At 38.8% G+C, this 18,912-nt stretch overlaps 1 protein-coding gene across 3 annotated transcripts; it reads right to left on the reverse strand.

The window, feature by feature from the left end:
• Positions 1–1,099: 1,099 nt before the first annotated feature.
• On the reverse strand, positions 1,100–18,661 carry LOC125309635 (cAMP-responsive element modulator-like). 3 transcript variants are annotated; one of them, XM_048266693.1, is made up of 8 exons: positions 18,429–18,661; positions 17,550–17,622; positions 17,139–17,279; positions 16,607–16,686; positions 14,208–14,341; positions 13,454–13,642; positions 10,592–10,748; positions 1,100–1,840 (listed from the first exon to the last, which is right to left on the reverse strand). In XM_048266693.1, the coding sequence occupies exons 2-8, from the start codon at positions 17,607–17,609 to the stop codon at positions 1,696–1,698; spliced, it is 906 nt and encodes a 301-aa protein (XP_048122650.1). In that variant the 5' UTR covers positions 17,610–17,622; positions 18,429–18,661; the 3' UTR covers positions 1,100–1,695. The 3 variants fall into 3 exon arrangements, with proteins under 3 accessions (XP_048122650.1, XP_048122649.1, XP_048122651.1); XM_048266692.1 differs by having other exon boundaries at positions 17,550–17,625; XM_048266694.1 differs by lacking the exon at positions 18,429–18,661 and having other exon boundaries at positions 17,139–17,301; positions 17,550–17,592.
• Positions 18,662–18,912: the final 251 nt, after the last annotated feature.

The raw sequence follows: 18,912 nt of genomic DNA on the forward strand, positions 1-18,912 counted from the left end.
TCGGAAGTCTACCAATGAAATGTGGAGATACATTGAGCCTCGTAAATGGGTGTAAAACAGTGATTTATTTGCATGGCTAGCCCGATGCGAAGCACCACTATTGAAAAAAGCTGTTGGTAGCATCGGCTAACTAAGCTGCCAGATTTTTTGGAGTGCAGGGGACAAGCCAAGATGGGCTATGAGACATACGTTCACACTCGGTATCATGTTTCAATACACTTTAGGTCAATATCACACCGGAATTCTCCTTTAAAGTCCATAAGTAGAGTTATGTGTATTAAAGTTGATTGACACATGAACTGGCATTTCTTAAATACTGTACTTTGTGGAAAAGCCTTTCATTTGTAATGACAGCTTCAAGACATTTCCTGTATGATGAAACTAATCAGTTGCAGTATTCAGGTGTGATTTTGGCCCATTATGAAAATTAATTAACACTCCCCTCAATGTCAACACTTATTTCTTTGCATTGATGTGCGACTATAGAGTTGATGAACTCCGGTGATATGCAAATTCCTTGCTGCAGACATTGCAGAGGACTTTATTTTCAACACTTTATTTTTTATCAACACCATCAGGCCATTTTTTAAAAGTAAATGTTCCAATCAATGATCCAGGCAGCACATATTTCTTCTCTCTCCTTCATTTTAGTCTAATTTTTACTGACTAGAACGGCTCGGGGTCAAAGGTCATACGGAATCGATTAATCTGCACTAATTTTTTGAATCAGTTATTTTTTCTCAAATTAATTAATCGAAATTAATCAGTTATTTTGACAGCCCTATTTAGAACAAAATAAAAGTAATCACAATCATAATCACTGTTACAAAATCTTCACACATAACAGTGGCAATCAAACTAAAATAGACTGAATCAACAACTGAAAAGTATTAAAATCAACAGGCGGACATTAACAAAACAATAAGGGAAAAAGTGAAAAGAGGAAATGTTTCCTGTGCTTATGTATGCTTAAATAGCAATGTTTTTTTCACACAGGCCCATTGTAGTGCATTATGCACTATTATGACAATAAATAACGGTCTATCATCATATACTGTTCAAAGTGTTATTTCAAGTTTAGAAAGCTGTACAGTTGTAGTAGATTTAAGACCATTTAATATAAATACAATTAAAGCACAAAACAAACAAAATCACATGTATGGTCGGAATTACATGAAAGGTCAAAAGGTCAGAATTACATGAAAAGGAAATAATACCAAATGGTTGGAAATACCTTTTACAGAGATTGACTTGTTCAAAACATACCATAATACAGACCAAAACAGCTGTATATTTTTATTTTACAATCATGAGCAGCCAATCTTTTCCATTTATGTTTAAGGATGGAAAGTTTTAGAAAATTTGAAACATAACAGCCCTTTATTATGCTCATTCTTGTGCCTTTGAAAACTGGTGTGTGTGTGGGGGGGGATTAAATGTTTCTGAAACCCTCATAGAAAACAGCATAAATAGTAATACATATTTGTGCTGAGCACCATGGCAGAGGAAAATATTTTGCAATAGCAGTGAAGCAAATGATGCTGTGTAGAAAAGTTAAACCTTTGAGACCTTTTAAATAACAGCCATTTTGAAGGAATGTAACAGTGAAAGGGGGAAAAAGGCAGAACAGTCAAGGCAGCATTGTGATTTTCCTCTGTTCCCTGTTGCTGGAAGGAGTCGGCCCTAAAGAACGTCTTAGCTTGACTTGACATTGTATATGTCCTTCAAGTACTGGAGCTCTTCCAGCAGCTTCTTGTTCTGCACCTCCAGCACAGACAGCCTGGTCTCCAGGCAGCGAACATATTCCCTCTTCCTCCGCCTGCACTCCTTGGCAGCCTCCCTGCACAAAGCATAAGCAACAGAAAGGGCAGCACTGTGCCACACTCCACAGGTGTCTTGATAAGGAGGCTATGGTGCAAAGATGTCATGACTAGCCCAAGCATATAGACAAAGCTGTCTTCATGACAGAAACTGCTTATCAGACAATGTTCAGTAATGCTATTTGTGTGTGGGGGGGTGTGTGTGAGTGTGTTTGTGTCTTCGTGGTTATACAAACAAAAGCTGAATATCACATTGTTTTTTTGTTGTTTTTTCTAGTTGGGTTTGTTGTTTGTTATACCCAAAATTTTACATAGCATCCTGTAAAAATTGCAGTCCCTTTTCACATCACCCCCTGATGCTAGTTGGCTTTGTGGCAGTATAGGTGTTTCAGCGCTTTGAGTTCTTCTATGAGTGTCTTGTTTTGGTTTTCAAGAACAGCCACACGGTTTTCCATACATTTGACATATTCCTTTTTCTTCCGGCGGCATTCCCGTGCCGCCTCCCTAGAAGTCACACAAGGCAGCCCAATGAGAGCTAATACTAGAAAACCAATATGACGGAAATACCTTCTCAACAACATGGGCCCACATAAACAAACAACAAACAACCTTTTGACACAAGGATAAGGAGCGGGAGGAGTGCCAGTGCAGAGGTAATACAGAGTGCTAAAGCTGAAAGAAACGCAAGAACTGCAAGGAGAAAAAAACAATACCAAGGACAGCCTGGGTAGATGCCTGCACTGATGGGAAAAGGGGGCGGCTGAGGAGGTGGAGACTGAGAAGCGGTAGCTGAGGAAGGCCAACGTGCCATTACATGTAGTTGCTGAGCTAATTTGGTGTCTTCAGCCATTCATGTTTTTTGAAGTCAAGTCTTTAAAGTGGAAATGAAGCAATGAGAACTGTGACAATTTTTTGGTAGCTTTTTCATTTTTGGAAATACATGGATTTTCATTAAACCTGAAATTCAAGTAGTTTCACTGGAAAATGACATGTCGTTAATGACTTTTCGCCACTAGGGCGCGGCCATGTTTTAAAAATGCAGGCGCTATGTCATCAGAATGGTTAGCTTTTGTTTGTGGATGTTTTAGCCATTAGCGGACGTTCACTTTATTTCAATATGCCTATGCAAATTCTGTTGATGTTTGTTTTTGTGTTTGTACAAGAACAAGGGCCGCTGTAATGCAGCCTGTAGGCCTATCAGAGACAGTACTTTATTCGATTTAACTTCCTGTTCAGTTGCGTGTTTGGATGTTCTCACACAACTTGTGGATTACTGCGACCTGAAAATGCAGTTGCATCGCTGATAAATTGGTGAATAAACTCGGTGGAGCGAACTTCTAATGTGTGAGTAAGAGGTTTCTTTTTGTGATGGAGTAAAATCAATGATTGCATTTGTTTCGCCAGTAGTTTCGCTAGTACTAATGGAAACTATTAGCAGACTTGCGAACCTCTGACGTCTGACTTGTGTAGGCTACTCAATCTGTAGTAGCCTAGTGGGGTATACTACGAAGCACGTTAGACATATCTAGGCTATGTAGACATATCGAGGCTTGACAAAGCCTTGACTCAGGGGTATACGTTAAGTGATACTACGATTGCAGTTATGTGATATATTTGTCAAACTAGGCTTTCAGCTCAGATCTGTGCACGTTCTCGGTGTTGGGATGACTTTGGCCAATCGTGTAACGTGGAGACGCACAAGACCGCCTCTATTTAAAAACATTTAATCTACACTGCGGTCATTTTTTGTGTCTAACCTATAACATCAAATAAATCAATTGTCATCAGTTGTATGGTATGCACGTCCATAGTGGGATATTTGCACGCACAGCACTATTAAAGCGCATTCGAGATCCAAAATGTTAGTAGAGGCAGAGCTCCACCTGTAAGATATATGACAGAATCCTACACGTGAGAACTTCGTTTTTAAGACAATTGATTGGTCAGTGTGTGGTAGATTCCACGATTTGAGCTATAACTTAGCACATAACCTCCTCTCGACCAGGTTTGGTTGACAGCATGAGATACCATGGTGATATAGCGACACTAAAACAGATCCACTTTCGTGTCACAGCATAGCCTGGCTTTGAGCGCAACATACCTCGCTAACCCACTAATCGAGATTCGTAGTACACCCCATTGGTCTGTGATTGTGACAGGCATGGTTTTGTGGGTAAACGTTATTTATGGACTGTAGGCCAGGCGTCTGAGTTTAGATTTGTTTATGTAAGCTGACAAAAAATAACATGCTGTTCACTTTAAGTAAATAAATGCACTAATGTGCCGCTTGTAGCAACCATAGATTGTAGGGTTCATGCTATGTTATGCTATGCCAGTCACAGTATGTGCTTGTTATGTTATGCTACATAATGCAGTACTGTAGCGCAGCTTCTACCATGATAATACACAGAGGTGGAAAGTAACGAAATACATTTACTCACGTTACTGTATTGAGTAGTTTTTGTGTGTATTTTGTACTTTTTAAGTAGTTTATAAAATCGGTATTTTAAATTTTACTTGATTACATTTTGAGTGAAGTATTGTACCGGCTACATCAAAAATCCCATCCGTTACTTGAGTAAAAAAAAAAAAAAAAAGTTAAGACTGACGCCAACGGAAAGGGAGAGAAAAAAATCGCTACCTAAACCACTAGCCTAGTGATAATGATCAGCGTGTAGCCTACAACAGGACATGAATCAAGCTGCCTTTGCAGTCTTTCTGAAAGTGATGTAGCTGGATCACGAGATGCATCAGATTAGCCTAACCTATGAAAGTGTATTTTCCGCTATTCCAATCGGTTGTCTCAGTTCATTTTAGCACTAATGATTATGGAGATATTTAAGCAAACACCATGGGATTTCGTGGTTTTGACGTTTGTGCTCACCTTTCTTTGGAAAGAAGTTTATTAGCAGTTGTTGTTTCCCCTCATTTTGATGTCTCTCTTTTTCTGTTTTGGCCTTTGTTTTTAGTAACCTGACTTGGCTTTCTTGGAAAGACATTGCACCAGCAGCAAAACAATTAGCAGTCCACTACTAGCGATGCTCAACTAAATAAACAAAAGATAGACTACCTTATGAATCGTGCAAGCGGACTAAACCATTTAGCTCTTTAGCAAGGGAGAGTGAGAGTGACCTTACACAGTTTTCACTATGTTTTGTATACAAAATCCAGTCAGTCAAACTTTAAATTTCATCTGACATTCATTTTGACATTTAATTTTGAAGTTAAAATATTATGGTGGAAATAAGTTTTTTTTTTTCAGTAACTAGCCTAAACTTCCAGTGAGTCTATTCAAATTTTTTACCACACATTATATTAACACACATATAAAAAATCCAAACATAAGAGTTTTATGTATTAAAGTGGAATGACACAGGAAAAAAGTATTCGTGCCTACTGAAATTTCTTCAATACTTTGTGGAAAAGCCTTTGTTTGTAAAGAAAGCTTCAAGACATTTCCTATATGACAAACCTTATTAGTGATTTTGGCCCATTGTTCTAAACAGATTCCAGGGGTCCCTCTTGTGAATCCTGATCTTTAGTTACTTCCAGAACTATTGAATTTAATTGGCTGCCTTCAAGTCTTTCTGGAGCTTTCTCCGAGTGGTTCTTGGCTCTTGGAATTGACTATCCTTCTGACTCCCTGGTCAGAAATATTATTGAGGAGATCCTGTGCATGGCGGTTGATGATGCAGTGATGTTTCTTCCACTTGCAGATAATGGCTCCCATGCTGCTTACTGGAAGATTCTGATGTTTTGAAATGCATCTGTAACCAGTTTCATTGATATGTTTTGTAACAATAAGGTTGCAAAGGTCTTGGGAGAGCTTTTTGCTTTTATCCATCATGAAATGTTTCTTGTGTGACACCTTGGTAATGAAAAACCTAGCCCATTAATATGTAGGCTACTAACCAAGCTTATATTAATTTGCACAGATAGAAAGGATAACTACTCTCTATACAGATTCCAGCTCGTTCCTTCCCTTTCCTTGCCTTAGTGCTTTTTCTTAGCGTGTTCAATACTTTCCCCCTTTGTTATTCCACTTCATTACATGACTCTACTTATGGAGTTGTTTGGATTTTTTATGTGTGGATTACCTGAGTTATTACTAATGCCTGGTGAAAATGTTGTGCCCCCTGTATTCCACTTTTCACGGGCCCTCTCCTCCATTGGGGCCCTATACTTCCCACTTCCCCCCCCAGTACGACGCCCTTTAATCTGCTGAACCTTCTGCTCGTTTCCAAATATAAAAAAAACTCTCTGCAACTCAATATTGGCCTGCCTGCCTCAGCTGCCTGTGAGGGGCTTTTCAGTTGTGCTGGATAACTGTTCACTGCAAAGCGACCCAAGGATGAGTGTAACTAACTTTGAAAATCAACTACTGCTCAAACTTAAAGGAGAACTCTGGTGATTTTTCACATAGATCTCCATTTCTCAACGTCCTTTTCAGGCAAGTTACCTCCACTTTCGGCGGCCATATTGCAACACTTTTTGGGCACTTATCGTTGCATCTATTTCAGCAGAAATGCGTGTGCGTAAGGCTTCCGACACCAATCTTGCTCCAGCAGCGAGATCACAACAGATGATTGGCACAATGTCTTCACAGCACACCACATGATTGGCTCAATGTATTTTACAACACACCACATGATTGGCTCAATGTCACATGTCGGCGTTTTGCCTTGAAGGGTTGTGATATGTGTAGACATATGATGTGTAGACAACTGCCATATTGGCGTTTGGCCCCATACATTACTATGACCCCATACATTACTATGGAGGATTTTTTTTGAGTGCTGTATCTCCTCATTAGAAAGTCTTTGGTAAAACTGGTTGTTCTGGTACCCCGCCCCCCCCCAAAAAAAAAGTACTTGAGTACATTTTCAGATCGGTATTTTAACTTGTACTTGAGTAATATTTCATCAAGGTATTGGTACTTTTACTTGAGTACAATATTTTCATACTTTTTCCACCTCTGATAATACATTGCAGAACAACTGAGTATGGGTGTAAAAATGAGTGTAGTCTCAGGTGATCAGTGTAGTCCCCTAGCCTACTCCCTCAACCCACAACCTATCAAGAGTGTGTTAGCTGGATAACTGCTGTTTTTTTGGGCGCTCCAGTGTTTCGGCTCAGATATCCCTCAGCGCTCTAATGACAGCATTTGACACGTCGGATTGGACGTGATACATCTTTTATTTTGGATGAAATGTCCCAGGTTCATTTCCTGGCAGCAGACACTCTCCATGTCAGTGGACATAGGGACACAAACCCCACATAAGCACCACCGATTGTTTCCTGTGCGCTCAGATACATCTCTCTCAATCATTTATTTCTCCTCCATAGTCAGGCTCTGTGGGGGGCACTAAAACTCCCACTGCTCTTACTGGCTCAAAAGCATAGGCAATTGGATGCCTGCCCTCATTGGTGGGTCTATCCCATTCGTCCATATCCATTTTGTTGAGGCAGTAAGCTAACTGTGAGGCTATGACAGCCACTATGTAAACAACCTAGAATGTTGTATAAGTATAAGTATATATACTTTTTTGATCCCGTGAGGGAAATTTGGTCTCTGCATTTAACCCAATCGGTGAATTAGTGAAACACAAACAGCACACAGTGAACACAAGCACACACTAATCCTCACCGCCCAGTGAGCTGCCTGCTACAATGGCGGTGCTCGGGGAGCAGTGAGGGGTTAGGTGCCTTGCTCAAGGGCACTTCAGCCGCGGCCCACTGGTCGGGGCTCGAACCAGCAACCCTCCGGTTACAAGTCCAGACTGCTAACCAGTGGGCCACGGCTGTACCAATCATTCTTCTGAAAACAAAGACGGCTGCGCACAGGCTGAAATTAATGCAACTTGTGCTTTATTCTGAATAACGGGTCATATTTCCGACGTTATTTGTATTTATGGTATATTAAATATTTAACTAGTGCTATAGACATCTGTTTTATTTGACTGCTTCATTTCCACTTTAAAAGAACACGGCAACATTTTGGGACATTAGCTTATTTACCGTATCTCCAAGAGTTAGGTAAGTCGATACCGTTCTTGTCTCCGTGCGTGCAGTAACTCATTCTAACACACCCACCGCTGGCCTAGCTTAGCACAGTGCCTCAAAGTGAGCGGCTCCAAAAGCCTGAGAGCTCCCAATAGTGACAAAAGAACTGCAATTTCCTATTTACATGTTGTAATTTGTATAGTTATAATGTGCAAATAACAATGTCAAATGAGACACAGCCATTTACTAAGCATATATACAGAACTATGTTCTCTTTCTCAAAATATGTTGGCGTATTCCTTTAAGTTTCAAAACTACATTTTCTCTTGTCAGATGTCAGATATAAAGATTGTCTAGCTAGCAAGCTGAAAGAAATCCTAGCTCAGCTACAACACAACTTTTACTGTCCAAAAGCAAAAGCAAAAAGTAACAGAATCGGTTGGCTTCATTTACAGGGTTCCCCCCATTTTCACTGATAACATTTCAAAACCTTTTTGACGTTTCAAAATCTACAAGTATATCAAATTGTGTACTTTACGCCACAAGTTGGGGCTAATTAGTAATAATATGTTTTAAAGGTCAGGAGGTAAGAAAACAATTTAATTAAACTGACATGAAATTAAAATGTGTTACAGTTTTCTGCCTATGCCCCAAATTCAAATTGCATGACTTTTCCAAAACTTTCAATGAATATACTGAATTCCATAATTTGTCCAGGTCAGGAAAATGGGATTTCACAATTCCATGACTTCACAATTCCATGAGGTTTTCCATGACCGTGGGGACACATGGGCTGGCATGGTGGTAAGCGACGTTGGTAATCGTAATGTTTGGAGATTTCTTGAACTCTTCCTGGATATCTTGGTTACATTGTTAATCTGATTAGTTTAGGGCTGAAACGATTCATCGAGTTACTCGAATAACTCGATTACAAAAATTAGTCGAGGCAAAAACCCTGCCTCAAAGCCTCGTTAAATTCCTATGACCGCACTATATACCAAGCGGGGATCTGATTGTTCCACACGGACCGTTGTTCAGGAAGCACACCACTAGCGCGTGAATCGTGATACATTCTGAATTTAGCTGGCGCGATGGCGGAGTCAAGATGGCCATAAATGGCAGAAAATGTCTACATTTTTTAAGTAAAGTTTTGTGATCATTACATACTCAAAAAGGAAAAGAACAAGCATCTGAACCGAAAACATCCACTCCATGCTGTTTCACCAAGCGTCAATAAAGTAGGCTATCTATCAATCTTTCTAGCCCATCTATCATCTATTAGGGGTTTGCACGGCGTGTCATCAGATCTGGACGTCGCCATATTGGAGATACTCGCCTCATTAGAAAGCATTAGGCACTGAAGTAAATCCCAAACATTGTCAAGGAAAATGGTTAATTATTGCGGTGTTTTAGGTTGTACCAATAGGTCCGACTGAGAAAAACATCTGGTGTAGGTATCAACTTCCAAAAGTTATTAAAAAACCAGGGAGAAAGGAGAATAATGTCAGAAGTTATCAGAGGAAGGGGGGCGCTTGTGGTTGAACTTGGTACTTCGTCTCCCTCACCCAACTCATATGGATCTGCGCTGCCAATAAACCGTAATTTCTCAAAATACCGCACATTTTCTTGTGGTCCAAGTCCTGTCCTATATGCCTTTGCAACTTAGACGCATTTTGATGAGCTTTTCTGTTGTTTAGACATGGCTACAATCATGTAAGATATCCAAAGTGCATAATACTCCATTGTACTTCATTCACTGAGTATCGCCAATATGGCCGCGCGTGCTGGGTTACCATGGTTACCGGCCAGAACGTGACGTCCGTGCAAACCCCTAATCTACGTAGCCTATAGCCTACACTGATGTTGGCTGATTTTAATCACATACCGTATTTGTAGCGATGTCGTGATATAATGTTTAGCTTTGATGTTTTTAAGTAGTAAACTTATTCACGTTCAATTGCAAGACAGTATGCCTAAAAAAGAACCCCTTCTTATACACACATGCATGCACCCTCATCTTCCCTCACGCACTGCACGCATACACACACACACACACACACACACACACACAGGTTGCTAGGTTACCATAGCAAATAGGCTCACCCCAGAAATTATTTTTAGTAGCCTAATGGTAAAATTATTTGTTAGTGGCCTAATGGTAAATGCTGCAGGTGTAGAAATCTACATAAAACAGATATTTACTTTGATGTCAGGTCTAGATTACAGCATGAAACTTGTTGTGCATATTAATACATTAAATTGCTTTCCCTCTTCTCCCTCCCAGCACTTCACAACATAGTATGGACAGCTTTGTTCGCCCAGCTAAGTCATGCACAAGAGGCTGCAATTTTACAGAGAGCATTTTGAACATTATTATATTGTTGGCACTGGCACTTATAAACACTAAATGGGTAAATTGCAATAAAAGGGCTTAGTTTTGGAGCCAAATGTTGGAGTTAGAATAAATACCTCAGTGCCAATTGCTTGATCATTTTACAGCCATGTCATTTTCGTTATGCATTATTTGTTTTGGTTGTTTAAAAATGCAAAAAATGTTTTTAAAAAAATCCGATTAATCGATCGATAAAGTGCTAGATTAATCGATTACAAAAATAATCGATAGCTGCAGCGCTAGATTAGTTACAGTTTCAGAAAGTAGCAACCAAGTGCCATAAAGCAGAAAAGTGTTGAGCCAACCTGTAAAATTGAAGTGGATGGGAAAGCCTTGTGTAGATGATATATGTGCATGTCTGTAAACTTATGCTTACCTATTCTTTAACAAGCGCAGCTCCCTTTTGCGAGTGGCCTCTTCAGTGTGCTGCTGGGGTCTATGCATGGAGCTGGAGGACCCAGACATCATCACCCCCTGAGGCAGACTGGGTGCGGAGGTGCGAATTTGGTATGCTGATATATCACCAGTGGCAGCTGCGATGGGAAAAGAGAATCATGAAGAGGTTATTATGTGTGTATGTGTGTTATTATGTGAGAGCCAGAGAGACTAGAACTAAATACATTCATGGAGCTTTGAATGCATGTGTGAGAGAGGGAGAGAAAGCCACACCCTGCACTATTGCTGGATATAGTGAATTTAGTGTGGTACACAAATGAGAACAGCTGTGAGACAGCCTACTGATAATGTGTTGTTGCAATGGTAAACCTGCTCAGTACGAGGAACTGCAGGTTCAGAATGTAAAGACTGTAAAGTACAGTCTTTGGGTTACAGACATGCACACAAAAACATTTACATTTTTTCAATTAGCTGATGGTTAAATCCAAAGTGTCAAAAAAAGCGTCAGCTAAATGAACAAGAAACCAACACTGCAGTAAATCAAATATGTCCTACTGACCACCTAGGGTTATGATATGAGCATAACAGTGAGACAGTGTGAACCTTCAATATCAATGTAGGCATGGTGTTAAGTCCTGACATCAGCCATATTGACTAGTACAAGTCCAGATATGTCCAGACCAAAGTAAGCCAGGATGACTGGTGTTATATTGGTGAATGCCTAACATCATTCTCTTATGTTAGTTTGATTTAGGACAACAGGCATCCGTCAACATATGAATATCTATTATGCAAATACATCTAGCAATCAAAAATAATATGTAAACTATACATTCTAAAACACTCCTAGGATGAATTTATTTCAATAGTGAAGGAAAATGAAAGAACAAAAAAAAAATCAGCATACCAGATGACAAGCATGTTCTGCCTTCATATTCTTGTATTTAGAACCCATTCTGAATCTTCACTGAGACATAAGAAGCATATTATCTAACAAATGATTAATCTCCTATCGTCTTGCTTGCGTGAAAGGAACTGGCTGTAATCACAGTGTGACTCTGAAACCCTGGACTGACGTCAATGTACATGTTATTTGTGCTTGAGCATTTACATTTCCCTGCTGGTGTTCAATTCCAGGAAACGTGATGACGTCAATCAGAGATGTGAATGGGCTGAGCATTCAAGCGTTCAGAAAGGGTAGGGAGAGGGAAGAGCGAAAACAGCAAGAGAAGGAGACCATGCCAGTGAGAGGAAGGGAGAAGGACATGCAATGAAAAGGCACAGAAGACTTTGCCACGAAAACACTGAGCAGAGTTCAACTTGTTGATTTGCATGGACCTTTACAGATCTGTTTCCAGTGAAGCTTGTGAAAATGAAACAACATTGCTTAACATGGCTAGTAATGGATACATTCAAATTAATCTTGCAACCTAATCTCAATGGTTATTTGATGGAAATGGTCATGGACCAAAACTTTTCCTCTCTTCGCCTTTCCTGTACGTGGTAAGTTTTTAATTCCAACCGTTTGTATGTGTACTTTCAAATATAGACAATAGTGTTTATAAATAGTGTGACACCATACATAGCCAATGATCTGAATGTTAAATAAATAACTAAATAAAAAAAAAAATATATATATAAAGAAATATATTAAATGACGAACATACCTGATTCCGTTTCATCCCCTGTATCAGCCATGTGTACTGCATAGAGCTCCAGGATGCACTCTCATCCTGCCCATACGGAGTGTACCTAGTAGCTCCTAGTAGCTATGTAAGCATTTACAATTAAAGCCATTGACATCACTATGACATCACTAGACAACTGATGTCAATAGCATGGTGTCAAACAAATCATGCCCCCCACCTCTTTCATTCAGAGCACATATGAAACAGTAGGTCTCAAATAAAGGATATTTAAGAGCTTTAAGTTTGTCACTTCATTTAAAAGACCTTCCCAGCCCAGCCAGAGTGAACTTGCCCGGTGCTCTTGTTGCAAAATACCATAACCATAATATGTATTCCTTGAGGGCCCTACTCTTTATTGACCATTTTACCTTTCAGCTATTTCAGCTGATACAATATTTGTATCATTACAGTAGTAGTAAAATTAGTAATTAGTAAAAGTTAAGATAATGTATGATTATTGTTGGTAATGTTGAATATTATTGAAAAAGTGATGTGATGTTGTGTCCATGTGATGAAATGGTGAAGGATTCAGCTGCATAGCAAAGAGTTTTCTCCCTGCTTTCTCCCCGCCTTCCCTGAAGATATCTCCTCACCAATCAATCATGGGATTTGACTATGCTAATTGGTGGCTTTATTAACTACTAATTAGCAATTTAACATGATTAATTAAGTATGAGCTCAGAGAACTTGCCATTTTGAACGGAAACAAAGGTAATGTTTGGTGCCAAGCAGACACTGTTTCAACAATCAATGTTTCAACTCCAGTCCAATCCAAGTGAATTTCTGGCATATCAGAATTTTCAGTAATTTGCCTTGCAGTGTGAGCATTAGAGCGTACAGTGTGAATACAAAAATCCTGTTCGATTGAAATGTGTCGGGTTACCATATCGTATGCAACTGAAAAAAATTGTACTGTGAACACGGTATGTCATATTTTAATCATATAGCCCATAGTTGATGTGATTCATGTCTAAATATAATGCTGCCTGATAAGACTTGTCCATTTCTTTTGCAACATCCTTTTTCTGTTCAATTTTCTCATAATAAATAATGCCAGAATGAATGATTGAGCCCTTCTGGAAAAACTACTGATTATTTCCATCACTAAATGCAGTAGACCATAATCCTTTGTTAGTTAAATAATGGTTGTTTACCTTGTACCATCATCTTGCTGCCTGGCATGTAGTACTGCTGGGTCCCATCCCCTGACTGTGTGCCATATGGTACCATGGGTGGCCCAGACTGAGGTGCGCCTGAAGGGGGCATGGTCAGAGTCTGCAGTCCCTGCAATCCCTCTCCTGCAGCATTTGTGATTTGGATGGCACCTCCCTGTGTGAAAGCAACTAGACAGATAAAACAGCTTTGAGTAAATACACCTGGACCGAGAAAACAGTAAATCGTAAAAAAATACTGCTCTGTTTTGGTGTACTGTTGCATGAGCAACAATTTACTTGAGAAACGTTAAAATTGTGTTTTGTACATCCTTGTGCATTGTAGACAAAAAAAATGTTGTGTTGTTCAATACCAGGAGAGTCACCAATGCCCATGACTTATTATTTTTTTGTGTTTTGTGAATTGTCTCTATTTTTAAATTTGATTTGTGAAGTGACTTTGGGTGTGTTGAAAGGTACTTTAAAAATAAAATGTTTTATTATTATTTACACAAATCCATTCAATGGCACATACTGTTTAATTATATTTTATACTGTTATAACATTACATGACCTCACACACTTTCACAATTCACAATCCAAGGTCAAGTTATTTTTACAGCACATTAAAAGCATAATTTGACCAAAAGTATTTTACAGCTGACGATAGAAAATACATGAACAAGAGAAATAAGGCATTAAATTATGTTGTAGAAAAAAAATAAAAGAAACAGTGAGTTAAAAAAAGAAGCCTTACTGTACTGGCCAGTGCTCGTCTGAAAGATAGATGTCTGCAAAGGAATTGCTGGTACACCAGAATTATCCCCGTCTTCTGCCTTGTCTTCAATTCTAGGTACCGAGGGGCTGTCGGATGCCAAGTTGTTGACTTTTCTGAGGGACAAATGAAAATATCAATTTCCTAGAAGATTTTGGTAGTACTATAAAAGCTATGGCAGTCATGACTGTAAAGGATATCTCCACCTGCGGTTATTACATTATTCATTTGTTAGATCTGTTAATATCTGATTGGAGGACAGGCATTCCATGAGTGGGGATATCCCAAGACATCCCCACTTGTACCCTTCACAGCTAGTAATCACTCCACATTTTGCAGTGAATTGTCGCAACATCCTATTCCATCCATTCAAAGCAAGAGGGAAGCGATTTCATTAAGTCACATTTGACAGTTATTGAGTAAGAAAATGGGGTAAATGCAGTAGGATGAATGTTTCAAATTAACATGTAACGTGAAGACAAGTAAGTATACACACATTATTGTGTGCACTGTTGAAAGCTAAGAGTGATATTTTTGTGTTACTTGGCAACAGTAGATGCCAAGATCAATGGAACTATTTTTGGGGGTGAAGGATTAATGAACAAAAATCTAAATAACGACACAAAACATAGTTAAATATCTTTGAACTTGATTATTCTTTATTCTTTATCTAATCCACATTAGCTTAAACTAAGTGGTTGCCTATTAGGGCTGGGGCGGTAACGCATTACGGCAATACAGCATTCACGTGACGCCTCCCACGGGTCTGAACTAGGCGTGTCATGGATTCGATTTTCGATCTTTTTTAATTATATTACTATTAATGCAATTCTCATGTTTACTTTTGCCTTATATCCAGTTCTATTTTGGGGGGATTTTATTTTGAAACCGCATTTTTATTGAAAAGACTAAATGTGTTATATGAACACACCGGTCATTTCAGGGAAACAAGAGGGGGTTCTAGTTAGGTTGAAGTCTTCTTTTTAGTGGCTGTAGCTTCAAGTTTGGGGATATAGGCTAATGTTCACATCCCGCACGTCAACACCCGTGTGTGTGTGTTTTTCCCCCCTCTTGGCATGCATGCTGGACATTGGGGGTGTGGCTGCATTGTCGATTCTACTTTTGAATTAGAAGTTTGAGATCGGGGTGTCATTTCGATCAATTTTCGACTTAAAACCAAAATCGTGACAGCCCTACATGACGCATAATAACATTTCATTTTGAATTTAATAGGCTGCACACTATACAAAATTTAATGAAAAGTGTAAGGTTACACAATCCTGTACAATCGAAGCCAACAGATTTACATGCGGTATGTTGTTCAAGGTGTTCTATTAGCCTAAATGTAAAATAATAAACTTATTCCTTATTATGTTCAATGAAACATTTTAAGAAAAATACATACTGTTCCAGCCCTATTGCTACTGTAATCTTCCTGGGGTCCACAGAAGAACACTCACGTAAAAACGTGATAAAAAGATATAGATAGGCGCTTTCTTTTGGAAATTTTTGGGCTTAATGCCATTGAGGGAGGAGGAAAAAACTGCTTTTCGTGGTAACAGAGTTACAGTAACGGAGTTACTGAACAGCATATTTTAAAAGTTTCCTAAAAACCCTTTAGATATATTTTTTCTTAATTTTCATGCCAAACCATAAAAAGGGAAATGTGTATAACATAAAAAAAACAATAGAATAATAAAAAAAGTTATAGAATATCTCTCACAATTACTTTCAGGTATGCTCTTCAAGAGCAGAAACCCCTAATGCCTGACAGTCCACTTGTTATTATATTCAAAATGCTGTAACTTTTGATCTAGGGCACATAGAAACAAACCTTAACCGGTTTTGTGAACTTTAACCGATTGGTAGTCATACCAGATGTTTAGTAGAGATGTATAAAGTTTTATTTTTTTAACCTAGACCTAACCTAACCTAACATGCGCGTGATCTTCCCCTTTTGCATTGTGAGGTGATGTTCCCTCGTTTGTTTGAAATCTCTATGATTGGCCACCTGTTTGCTCGACGTGTTTGCAACAGCCTTCCCCAGCTGTTTTTAGCATTGGTGTGAAGGGAATTATTTTTAAAAACAAGTTATTTGAAGTTTTTTAAGATATTTCTCCAGAGCACTTGACCCAACAACTGGTACTCGGAAATCACAGTGTGACAAATTCCATGCATAAAACCCATGGTAAACCTGACAAGCCTTAGCAAACACTTGAGTAATATGGCACGAGTGAGAGTGGGGTTGGTAAAGGGTATACCCACATATCCTTTACCAACCCACTCTCACTCATGCCATATTACTCAAGTGTTTGCTAAGGCTTGTCAGGTTTACCATGGGTTTTATGCATGGAATTTGTCACACTGTGATTTTTATATACCTGTATGGAGCTCTACGGGAGACGTTTTCTCGTCGCGTCTTAGAACCTGGAGCATCTTTTCCATGATGTGCATCTTCGAGCTTCAAAAAGAGAAAACAGAGCAACATCTGTTATAGACCCAATCTCTATGTAATTTTAGGCTGGTCAGCCATAGTTGGTGTAAAAACAATCTAACATTACAGAAATGTACCTGGGCCTTGGGAGACTAATGAAGGACAAAAGATATACAGGCCTAATAAATATACGAACACAACTGAACATTAGTATTACTGTTCTATTAATACCCTTGTCTTTGTGGTGTTTTTAATTGTTACTCAATATTGTAAACTGGAAAAATCCTTTAAAGTGTTAGAATTATGTTCCTTGTTTACACTTTTTAGTTCCACTTCAAATTCATGATTATGATGCTTGTTTTAACAATGTTAAGGGTATTGTTGCTGTTTAAATTGTTTAGATATGTGTAAATCCTTTCTGAAAAATATTACATTTAGCCATTACACATATTTTTTGTTGCATGGCCTTAACTCTTTACCTGAGGTTTCTGGACCTGTGGGGACTGGATGACAGTTGATTGAGGTGTCTGAATAACTCTTTGTACTTGCATTATCTGGCCATTGGGCAACTTCACCATTGTCGCTGCCTGTGACTCTCCTTTACTGCCACATGCAGGCCCCTACAAATAAGAAATCTCAATACTACATGAAATTACATAATGTGAAATTACTCATATAGTCTGAGCCATGTGCAGTGTAGGCCTACTAATTCCTCAGCTGTACTGTTTAAAATGATATCACATAATCTGACATTATAAAATACTGAGAGTAAGTTTTCCTGCTATTCCCATACACTTATCCTTGATTCTCCTATTACAGTGCCACAAATAATAGCCTGCATCTAGTAAAATGGGTCATTAATATTCCATAATGAATGCCTGCACTTATACCTGAGGATGAAGAGAGGAACATTTGGAGCTAGTTGATTTCTTCAGAGAAGCCTCCTCCATGCTGTTCTTATAACTACTATTAACAAAATACAAATTATAAACCATCTTCACGCTAGGCCAGTAGCAAAACTGGACATTCCAACTTTCATTTGTCTGTATGAACCTGTTTGCACCATTTAGGCTAAATTACATTAGTCTACTAACGTTACACTAAGATGTTTCAATTGGCAAACAATTGTAAATTGTGAAGATGCAATTTCTAACAAAGCCTATTGACATAAAAATCAATAAACAAAGCAAGTGGGGGGGGTCGAACTTATGTCATACAACCCTGATGACAGAAAATATCAAAAGGTAAATGATAATAACACTAGTTTCTATCAGATAATTTGTTCAGAAAGGCTATCCAAGGCTAACTATCCAAAACAGCTGATAATTTGTTAGAACTGGTTTCGGAGTCGCAGCCTGGTGACAAGAAACAGTAGAAAGTTGTTGGCAGCACCTATGGAAGCTACTAGCGAGCAAGCTAACGTTTATCTAACGCTTTATGGATTTAAGTTATTTAGTTATGCTCTTCGGTTAACGGAAGGTATACTTTTGATCTTTTAAATTATTGTATATCTTCTTTGGCGCTTACTTGTATTCTTCACACACTTTTCGATTCATTTTTTAAAACAGGTGAAACTTCACCTGAGTATATCTTAGCCAGGATCTATGGTTGTCATGTTGCTGCTAATCGTCACTATTACGTTCCTACTGAGGTAACTTATCACTACTATGTGATGAGTGTTCACATCAGCCCTAATGCCTTTTTTCATACACTGATAGTAACTGTGTCAAAACTAAAGGAATCAAATGCAAATGAAACTTGCTACTTACCAATGTAAATAAAAAGTGAGAGTCAATGCAGTCCACTTGTTAAAATAAATAACAGGAACGTTAACGTTAGCCAGTGATTTCAAAATGTTTCAAGAATGGTTGGCACGTGAGAATTTCGGCAGAATCTTCCGTTTTGATTGGACCAGAGCCTTATAGATATGGCTCTGGATTGGACAACCAATAATTAATGACCAACTGACTTGGAACATTTGGTTAAACGTTCTTCTGAAACAGTTTTCAACACTAAACAGCTTTGTCCTTTTTAAGGTGTCCTAGAAACGTTGTGACTTCTCAGTGGACACATACCGGTTCTGGACATTCCTACTTTGTTGGCGACATCTAGTGGAGACCGAAGAATGGCATGTAGAACTAGGCCTATGACCTGACTGACCTCAGCAAGTAAAGTGAGCAGTGCTCATCGCTTCCAACTGTCACAATGCCAGTGTGTGTGTGTGTGTGTGTGTGTGTCAACATGTTTCATACA

The sequence above is a fragment of the Alosa alosa genome, chromosome 16 (assembly GCF_017589495.1).
Source record: "Alosa alosa isolate M-15738 ecotype Scorff River chromosome 16, AALO_Geno_1.1, whole genome shotgun sequence".
Lineage (NCBI taxonomy): Eukaryota > Metazoa > Chordata > Actinopteri > Clupeiformes > Clupeidae > Alosa > Alosa alosa.